The 10,435-nt window shown below is 42.5% G+C and overlaps 1 protein-coding gene across 1 annotated transcript; it reads left to right on the top strand.

The window, feature by feature from the left end:
- The first annotated feature begins 748 nt into the window (after positions 1-748).
- Positions 749-10,395, top strand: ACTL6A (actin like 6A). Its single transcript, XM_054639144.2, has 14 exons — positions 749-952; positions 1,755-1,831; positions 2,030-2,204; positions 2,574-2,674; positions 3,917-4,014; positions 4,701-4,795; positions 5,023-5,129; positions 5,215-5,304; positions 5,491-5,552; positions 5,876-5,990; positions 6,338-6,418; positions 7,365-7,460; positions 8,469-8,555; positions 9,125-10,395. The coding sequence occupies exons 1-14, from the start codon at positions 928-930 to the stop codon at positions 9,203-9,205; spliced, it is 1,290 nt and encodes a 429-aa protein (XP_054495119.1). The 5' UTR covers positions 749-927; the 3' UTR covers positions 9,206-10,395.
- Positions 10,396-10,435: the final 40 nt, after the last annotated feature.

Genomic DNA, 10,435 nt, shown 5'->3' with positions numbered 1-10,435 from the left:
CGAGTTCACCCTGCGAGCCCTCAGGATTCACAAGCCACCTCTCCCCACTCCAGCAAACCCAGCAGCCTTCCCCATGTCCAGTTCTGGGCTCAATACAAGAGGACAGGGAGCCGCTTGGCAGAGGATGACAAAGGGACTGGAGTGTTTCACGAGAAGCTGAGGGAGCAGAGCCTCTTCAGCCTCGGGAGGGGGTGACCTCAACAATGTCGGCAAAGGATGGATCAGGCCCTTCTCAGGTGGAGCTGAGCAACAGAACAAGAGACAACGGGCAGAAACTGATGTACAGGAAGTTCCACCGGAACATGAGAGAGAACTTTCCTGTGCAATGACCGCTCACTAGAACGGACTGCCCATAGAAGATGTGGAGTCGCCCGTACTGGAGATACCCCAGAACCCTCTGGACAATCCTGTGCCACGTGCTCTGGGACGACCCTGCTGGCGCAGGGAAGTGCGACCAGAGGATCCACTGTGGTCCCTTTCCGTCTGAACCATTCTGTGAGTCCTCTCACGGTCCCCAGCTCACCTGCCCCACTCCTCTCACCGCCCGCCTCTTCTGCCCTCTCCCCGTCCCCTCCCGCCACCGCCGCCGTTCCCCTCACACCGCCCCCCCCGCCCTGCACTCCCTCGCCTAGCCCGCCCTCCGCGTCCGGCTTCAGGATTGGCTGTCCGCGGCAAGGCCCCGCCTCCCGCCGGCCACGATTGGCCGGTTCTGCCCGCGCGGCGCTGCCATTGGCGGGCGGGCGACGGCGCTGCGGGCCGGGCCGCGCCGCGGGCGGGGAGCGTGGCCGGGGCGCTTTTGTTGCTGGGTCGGCGGCGAGAGGAGCGGGCGGGGAGCGCGGGGCCCGCGGACACCGGGGCAGGCGGGGAGCGGGGCCGGGCGGTGCGGCGCGGGCACGGCGGACGGCGGGGCCGGGCCCAGCGGCAGCCATGAGCGGCGGCGTGTACGGGGGAGGTGAGTCCGGCGCCGCCCTCCCCTCCCCCGCCCCGCGAGGCGGCGCGTGCGGCCCCGGCGGGCGCTTCCCGCCTCCCTCGGCCCGGCCCGGCGCTGCCGCGGCCCCTCCGTGTCCCACGCGTGAGGAGGAGGAGGAGGAGGCGGCGGGCCTTGTTTATGTTGTTTATGTCCTTGGCGGCCCCGAGGTGCCTCCGCCGGCGACCGCTCGCACCGCGGCCTTGGGCAGGATCCGCCGTGCCAAGGTCCGGAGAAGGTTCCCGCACTTTAGGAGCCGGGTGTGGTTGCCCCGAGCCCCTGTGCACACCCCCTGTGCACACCCCCTGTGACATCCGATCCTTTCCGACAGGTTTCCTTTAGGATGTGCGTAGATCTGCAGGGATCGGGCCCGTAGGGATGGGCGCTCTGACCCCATCCCTCACACGGGTGATGTTTTCAGTCCCACCTTCCTCATCCTCATCACCCGCGGGGGCTCTGCGCTCGCCTGGCTTCGTGTGACTGTTAAATTAGAACTTCCTGAAAGTTTTTATCTCGCGATCCGTTTAGCTGCTACTACGTTTTCCCTTTTCTACTAAAATTCTCTTCCTTACGCCAAACGGAGGGATTGCAATGCCCCAGTTAAAGCCTGTCTGCAGCTTTCCGATAGCTCTGGCAGCGGGAGTTCTGAATGGAGAAGTTTGTCCTTGCTTTGTAAAAGATCCCTTGGTTTGCTTGTCTTGCTTTCCCGTTAAAGCAGGCAGTGGGCAGGGAAAGGTCAGGCTTGCAGAAGAGTGTAATAACCATTCTTAATTAACAATCTTTTCAGATGAAGTTGGGGCTCTGGTTTTTGACATTGGCTCGTACACAGTGAGAGCAGGCTATGCAGGCGAGGACTGCCCAAAGGTGAGAGAATCTGTGCCTCGATGGAAATTCAACATGAATTTATGCCTTAAAAAGTCTTTTTTGCGAGTCACAACCCTTCTGAATGCACTGGGGTTTGTTCTGACTGTATTGTGTAAAGAAACTTCTGAATTTATGAGAAAAACACCAACTTGCAGAACATTACTTATCCTTATGTGCTGCTTGCCTCTTGCTTTGCAGGTGGATTTTCCAACAGCCATTGGTGTGGTGCTAGAAAGGGACAATGGCAGCACTCTCATGGAGATAGATGGTGACAAAGGCAAACAAGGGGGCCCGACTTACTACATAGACACTAATGCCCTGAGAGTTCCAAGGGAGAATATGGAAGCCATTTCACCTTTAAAAAATGGAATGAGTATGGTGCTCTTGTCTTTTTCTACCTGATTTTAGAAAAATAGCATTGCCACGCTGCAGGAAGTTATGGTTGTGTTGACAGATGTTATATACAACAACAGAGGCTGTAAGAACAGGATTCCTGCTTTACAAATTGCATGGAGATGTGGTTGGTTTTCAGTGTTAGTGGGCTTTCAGCTTAATTGTTGAAGCCATGGTGATTGTGGAGGAAGAGTGTTCTGCAGATCTGTTAGAGGAGGTGTGTGTCTGCTGAGGACAGCTTTTGATTGAAGAGCTCTATGCAAAAAACTAAATTGGAAAGCCTTTATGTGTTTATGAAATGGAACAAAACTTAGAAGTCATTAACCTGTTTGTCTCAATGTTGTTATAGTTGAAGACTGGGATAGTTTCCAGGCAATTTTGGATCACACTTACAAGATGCATATTAAGTCTGAAGCAAGTTTGCATCCTGTCCTTATGTCTGAAGCACCAGTGAGTAAAAGCAGCTGTGCATTTTGAAAATCTTTTTGATAACTCTGTAAACATTAGTCCTGGAGAAGTCTGACAATGGCTGGTAGGTGACAAGTGCTAAAACTTAGCTACAGAAATGACAATTTTACAATACTTGGACAGCTTCTGGAAAACCTTCAATTTGAAATAGTTCATAGGAGTTGTATTAGAAAGTGTTTACAATATGCTATTGTTTTTCACTTACTGAAAAGAAGCCAAAAGTTAAAAAAAGAAATTTTACTGCCTAGAATAAAAAGAAGAAAGATGTTTGGATGTCTTAATATATTAAGTTATACTTAATAAAAAGCCATAAAAAAATCTTGCTTCATTCAGTTTTACAAGTAATATTAAGTGACACAGAATAATATTTGTAATGGAGAAGTTTTAATTTTCCTGTGTTACTTTCTGTAAGTTGTCCTGTAAGGCAGCTGAAGTGGATGAATACAAATTTCTGAGAAAATCTGGACAAGTCTTCCGTCATTTTAAAATGCTCAGCATTTGAAGGCAGATCTTGAAGTCAGAGTAGAAAAGGTAGACATGCCATACACAAGTGATGCCTTTCTTTAATAAAACCTTGTGAAAAGGATTTTGTTGAATTTCATTGTTCCCTGTGTTGAATCACAGCTTGTGGAGTGTGGATGAATTTGCAGTGGCTGTTTGATGGCTCAGTGGGTGTCTGAATAGACACATTCCCATTGAAATTCTCCTTAAAAACCTCATCTTACTTTCTTGTATTGACTTGGAAAAAACTTCACATTTCCAGTAATGTGCTGAATATTTCAGATATATCCTGGCTTAATCACAACTACAGTAGAACTGTGGAAAGGTACTTTGGGAACTGGAAAGTCTGGATTTATTTTTCTCCCCACTGGGCAAGTTCCTTCATGTATCTTCCCCCTTGTAAAAGGCAGGGTGCTTGCTTTAGAGAGTTCTTTGGGAACCTGACACTGAAAGAGCTGCAGAAGTGTAGAAATGGATTGTAACATGAAAGGTGTGTAGCACTTTTGTGTTCAGATAAACATTGATGTGTTGTAGTATAAATGGAATGAAAAATGTTCTAAAGAAGTAAATTACTAGAAATGCATTTATGTAGAATTTTGGTATGATTGGAAACTGTGGCTGCAGTTTTTCTAATAGCTTCTTTTTTGTGTTAGCAATCTATTAGTGTGCAAACACAGCTTCCTTTTGGTCACTTCCTTGTGGTTTGGGTTTATTATTTTTTAGTGGAATACCAGGGCAAAGCGTGAGAAACTGACGGAATTGATGTTTGAACACTACAACATCCCGGCCTTTTTCTTGTGTAAAACTGCTGTTCTGACAGCGTATCCTTTGAAATGTTTCACTGCATGGTTTTATTTTCCTCCCCCCAGGAAATTATGGTAAGCTTTTTCCAGGCAATTCCAAGTATGACAGCCTGCCTAACTTTCTTAAAATTGATTTTTTCCATAAAGATCCAGGGAGGAAGTAAACAAATGCATTTTCTGAACTTTAAGGCATTAGATCTTATTTTTGAAGTTCTCCCAATCTGACTCTGTCCTTGGGGTAAAAGTCTTTTTTTTTTATTATGGTTTTTTTCCATTGTATACCATGGATAAGAATATTACAGACCTGAAATGGTGGTGTCCACATTGCTAAATACAGTAATTAGAGCTTGACGTTTTCATAGCCTTAAGAAGAATACCTGTGATTATTTTAAATAATAATATGTTTCCAGCTTTGAGTCTAAATGAGTTGGATGTACTTAGAGCTTGCTGCATAGTAGTGGCATGAAGTCTCACCCTTGTGTCTCCAAAGCTTGAGTTAGTTCACAGATGGAAGTTTAATGCTGCTCTCTCTATGAGATTTTGCACTTCACAGAAAGATGGTTCACACTGGAAAATCACAAATCCCCTTGTAGAGGAAAGGAATAGCATGTTGGAGTCCTCATTCCTAGTTACGTTTTAATTGCATGGCAGCACTTTTTTTCTAAAGTGAAAATTACAATGTTTTCCTTAATGACTTTGACTAGTTTTGCTAACGGGAGATCTACAGGTCTCATCTTGGATAGTGGAGCAACACACACCACTGCTATTCCAGTGCATGATGGATATGTACTTCAGCAAGGTATAAACTTTGATGGATATCAGCACTGCAGTATCAAGTGATTACAGTGATTTCTGTTTGCACAGTTTTGTTACTGCTTTTACATCTCTGTGCCCCCTTAAAAAGGAAAAAAAATCCTAATAGTGTTCACTGACAAATAGTTGGGAGAGTCTGTTCATGATTTGGATACTTTCCAGGTTAGTTGTTTTGGTTTTTATTTTGGATCCTCTCTTCTCTTTGCCTTCCAGGTATTGTAAAATCACCACTTGCAGGAGACTTTATCACTATGCAGTGCCGGGAGTTGTTTCAGGAAATGAACGTAGAGATAATTCCTCCATATATGATTGCTTCAAAGGTGGGAAAATGACTTTATTTAGTAAGTGATGTCTTGGAGAGAGGCTTAAATGTTTACCTAATGACTTTGTACCCTACAATCTCAGGAGGCAGTCCGTGAGGGGTCGCCAGCAAATTGGAAGAGAAAAGAGAAGTTGCCTCAGGTCACCAGGTCTTGGCACAACTACATGTGTAATGTAAGTAGGTCATTCCTCCTGCTCTCACCTCCCTGAGTGTTCCATAAATAAGTTTTGTTTGCAAGTATATCAGCATTTTCTCTTGAAGAATGAGAAAAATCTTTGAAAAGTTAGTACCAATTCTATAAATTTTATAAAATTGAAGACTAAAATTCATATAAATTCTTGTTATTTTTAACTCCACAGTGTGTCATTCAGGACTTCCAGGCTTCTGTCCTCCAAGTATCAGATTCAACCTATGATGAACAGTATGTTACTTTCTTCTTTCTTGTAAAATCAGTTACCAGTTGTGTGTGTGGTGCTCAGCCTGTTCACTGCTGTTGGCTGGTTTTGTTATGGAAGAAGGTTTTATCTAAAAATAGATGATTTATGAAAGTAGAGTACTGCATATATCCAGGTGATAGTTTTTTGTTGAATATTCCAAGATGAGATCATAATAAATATTATTGGAAGTGTAAGTCTTATGAATCACAGTATTCCCATTGGAACTGTAGTTTATAACACTGCTTAGATAACTTGACATCCTGTTTAGAGAGCACTTTAATGTGTTGCTTTCTGTCTGATGCTCCAGGGTGGCAGCACAGATGCCAACAGTTCATTACGAGTTCCCCAATGGCTACAACTGTGACTTTGGTGCTGAGCGTCTGAAAATTCCTGAGGGATTGTTTGACCCTTCCAATGTAAAGGTAAAACCACTGTGACAGCTGTGATTGGAGGGCTCTGCATGACTGGGCTATCACGTGGCTTTCTTTTGTATAACGTTTTTAATCTTGTGATTTGGATGTATTTGCACTGTGGGGTTCTCCTGGGGGTAGAATTTGCCTGTCTTGAATTATGGCTGGGGAAGGGAAGGATGAAATGTTCAAGTTGGGTGGTCATGAGCTGACTGGAAAAACAGGGATATTTTTGTTCCTTCCCTAACAAAATGCTTAGCTCCCTCTCCAGTAATACTTATAAAATTCAGCTCATTCAGGGCCTTTCTATGCCTTGCTCTCTTGAAGCAGTGATGTGTGGATTCCTAATTTCCCTGCAGGGTTTATCTGGTAACACGATGCTGGGTGTGAGCCACGTTGTCACAACAAGCGTTGGAATGTGTGATATAGATATCAGGCCGGTAAGTGCCACTCAGCCAGGCAGTATTTTAAGGCATAGCTATTTCTGTGCCAATACATGTTTTTAGGACTAGAACAGCAAAGTGAAGAGATTTCCTAGAATAATGATAGATATGTTAGAATAATTCTGTGAGTATTATGTATTTCTATATAGGGATATGTACCATTAGTGTTTTGTCTTACAAAATGCTAAATCAGGACCTTTTACTTACTGTTTCTACCCATATTTAAAAATCTGATGCACAGATTTTGTGGCTGGCACTGCATAATTTGGATTGGACTGGCTTCAGATAAGCATTTATATTTCTAACTTGGAGTGTTATCTTTAGATTTTTTATCTTCAGATTCCATGTATGTTCTAAACATGGAATGTTTATGTTTAGAACAAACATGGAATTTATAAAGAAGAGAAGTTCTAAAGGAAAACATTATTTTTAATGTGCTGTCTTTCTCAGGTGTCAATTAGATGCAGATTGCATGAGAGTTCTTGCAACGATTTTTTTCTGTTAACCAGTGTGTGAGGAGGGCTTAGTGGGCTGGGCCATGGTGTGTGTTTACCAACTGCAGCAGTAGTGAGATAGAAGACTGCTGCAGGCCTGTGGGTTTTCTTTTGAGGTTGCATTCATCTGTAAAAAGCTCAACAATTTGCATACAGAGGAGATCCACAGATTGAGGATTCTCCATAGTAGAAATTGTTCAGTGAAGTCATGTAGAACATATGGCTTCTGCCTTCCTTTTGAAGTTTATTATTAAGCTGCCTTGCAATATTTTAAGTGATTAAATAATAAATTGAATTGGGAGAGGTAATATTGTTGGCATCAAGTGATGTATTGTTGTTGTTGTTGACTTTACATTCTCGCACCACCCCTCTCTATTGTGAGAAAGAGCTGTTTCCAGAATGATTTCCAAGTTAAAGCTCTAGGTTTGTTTTTTTTTCTCTCTTTTTAGGGTCTCTATGGCAGTGTGATTGTAGCAGGAGGAAACACTCTAATACAGAGTTTCACAGACAGATTGAACAGGGAACTGTCTCAGAAAACCCCACCGGTAAAACAACTCCTTCCATTCCTGCATTGAGTACTTAACATTTTATTTTTCTGCCATATAAGTACACAAGGATATTGTGGCTTTGATATTCTTAGGAACCTGACAGCTGAATAGATTTCTGCAGGGTTAAGAAACCTCCCTCTCTAAAGAAAAGAAAGAATTCTTGAGGAGTTTCATACAGAATAAACTCCAGTATTCCTTGAGTATTTTACTGCTCCACTCTGGCTCTCAGATTGTGATCCTAAGTTCTGTAATTGTCCCCAAGCAACAGCCAGTATTTCTCTTGATGGTCTCTCTTTTGCAGTGTTGCTGACTAACTTGAGGCACATTCAGTCATTCTGACTGAGGTCACTTTGTTGTGGCAATTATTTTTCCTTGATTCTGCAGACAACCTAAATCAGGTTTTGTCTATGAGTTACATATTTACATATTTTAAAATCACTTGATGTCGAAGAAAGTATTGGTACCTTGCATCTGAGAGTAGATACAGATTATGATATTTCTTGAATTGTAGTATTCAAGCAAAAATGTTCTGCTTGGGACAACTCTGTCATGATTAATGTTAGGAGAAACTGAGAAATGTATTCACTGATTATAATAGCTGAGGAGGAGCCCATTGAAATTCAAAGATTTTATTGCTGTAAGGCATTTTGAAAGCAAAAGGAATGAATGGATCCAAGTAAGACTAGACGACTTAAGTCTAGCAATACAAGCCATTTTAATCCCAGTGCAGTGTTGGAGATGACACTACACTGTGATATTACTGCTCTCCACCTGCCCCATTCCTTGCCTTAACCATCTGCTGTTTATAGACAAGGTAAAAACTGTATTTCCTGTTCCACTGTGGCTGTTTTGAATTGTAAATGCAGGGCAGATGAGCAGTATTGCAGATGTACTAAAATGGACCTTTTTCAGCTGATATTGCTATAGACAGCAGGTTCCTTGTGCTGCCTGTCCCTGAAGGTCACCAGCTTACATTTGTGTGACATTTGCTCCCTTTCTGTGCAGAGCATGCGCCTGAAGTTGATAGCCAACAACACCACTGTGGAGAGGAGGTTCAGCTCCTGGATTGGGGGCTCCATTCTGGCTTCTTTGGTTAGTAAACCTGTGTTACTGCATTGCTGTGCTGAGCAGCACTGCCACCAGACATCTGATTGACCAGAAGTGTGCATTGCAGAGTCTGTGCTACATAATCATAATCTTGGCTATCCTCATGGTAAGGGGAAGGGAATCTGTTTTAAAAAGAGGTGTGAGTGTTTCCAGTGACAACATACCCTGCCATGTTCTCCTGTTTTTAGTGGCAAGGTAAAACCTTGAAATACATGTACTTTCATGAAAGTAGCAAACCTGTTTCTGCATCATATTCCTGAGGTTAATTCTACAAGTTACTGAGCACTGAAATGCTTTTTGGGGGTTAATTTATCATCATGGGAAAGGGAGACTGGAATCAGCATTTGGTGCTGCACTTCCTGTCTGGAGTTTAATCCCTTAGCAATAAAACTCAAGGAAAAGACAGATAAGCAGTCAAGTCCTAATACTTAATTTAATGTAAGGGCTTGCTTGTTTTCCCTCCTAGGAAAACCTGGTAATCATGTTTCAATTAACCATCATTTGTATTCTGATATTTTTTCATTGTGTGTCGCTTTGTTTCTTTATTTTTGTAGGGTACTTTCCAGCAGATGTGGATTTCCAAACAAGAGTATGAAGAAGGAGGGAAACAGTGTGTAGAAAGAAAATGTCCTTAGACCTCTTTACTGTGAAAACTGCTGCCTGCTCGGTGCTCCTTCTGTTTTATAGCTTTAGCATACTCAGGAATGGGATGGACTCCTTTTTGTAGGAAGTTTATATTGGGTTTTTTGCATAATTCAAGTTCCATTTTAACAAAGTTAGAAATTTTCAGAGACCTAATTGGTACTATAATAGAAAAAGGATGTTTACGTCCCTTGTAAAGCAATAATTCCTGTAACAAGCATTTTATAATTTTGTATAAATGTCTATTTTCTCTAGTATCTTTTCCTGGGAACAGCTTTACAGGTTAGCTAATAGATAGAGGCATAACCTTGCAAATGCCTGTGCTTATTTATTAATTATCTCTTGTCTAATTTCTTGTCTACTTTCACATACTAGTCTTCCTTGCTGGTACTTTGGCCTTAAATTGCTCTTAGTTTTCTCTTAAAAAATAAAATTTGGTCTTTTATATTTGAGCAAGCTTGCGAGTACTTGCAAAGAAAGTTACTCTGCTGTTCTAAAAGTTGAAAGTTTGTATTCAGCAATCTATTTTAGTGTAAACTTTTACTGTATCACAGAAGTGTTACATTCCATGGAGTGAATGTTATATTAAGCACTGGTTTGTTAATTTTTTTATCACGGAGCATTTTCATTTCAGTAAGCAAGCAATGCTTTCCACCTGATGTCTAAGAATGTATTTAATGCCTTTGTGATGTTGGTGAGAAGCAAAGCCTGTTCAGGACAGGGAAACTGAGACAAAGAATTGCCTCTCCAAGACTGGGAGCAGAGTCAGAAGCTTTCAGTGTGTGGCTTGACCCTCTGCAGGGAGCCCCAAGTGGTGTGTGGCTCCGCCTGTGCCTCCCAGCAGGGTCTGTAAGTGCCTGTGTTTGCAGGGGGAACGTGCACTCAGGGTCACAGGAATGGGGATGACTTTTTTTTTTCAGCAGGAATCGGCTGTCAAGATGCAGCTCAATGTTGCTTTTAAGCTTAATTTACAATGGTGTGGTGATCTGTTTTGGGACATAATGAAGTTTTGCTCCTTATCTCAAAAGCTGTGGAAAACCAAATAGCATTTAACTGATCTAAAAAAATTAACAGTACTGCTACATTTTTGTATCCTAAAAGATCTTGTGGGTAAATAATTATGAGGCCTGTATTTGAAAAGTTTCACATTACCTCCAAATAATAAAGTAATTTATCAAACCAATCTGCTTTTGTCTTATCATGAGAATCTTGATTTGCTCTTT

Source organism: Agelaius phoeniceus, chromosome 10, assembly GCF_051311805.1.
Source record: "Agelaius phoeniceus isolate bAgePho1 chromosome 10, bAgePho1.hap1, whole genome shotgun sequence".
NCBI lineage: Eukaryota > Metazoa > Chordata > Aves > Passeriformes > Icteridae > Agelaius > Agelaius phoeniceus.
Note: the sequence above shows the minus strand (reverse complement) of the source record. Positions and strands in the feature narration are given on the sequence as shown.

Excerpts from the sequence above, each read along its gene's own strand:
- ACTL6A (XM_054639144.2), top strand. The coding sequence starts at position 928 with ATGAGCGGCGGCGTGTACGGGGGAG. Across the intron at positions 5,130-5,214 it reads CATATATGATTGCTTCAAAG|GAGGCAGTCCGTGAGGGGTC; the intron begins GTGGGAAAATGA and ends CTACAATCTCAG. Across the intron at positions 5,553-5,875 it reads GATTCAACCTATGATGAACA|GGTGGCAGCACAGATGCCAA; the intron begins GTATGTTACTTT and ends CTGATGCTCCAG.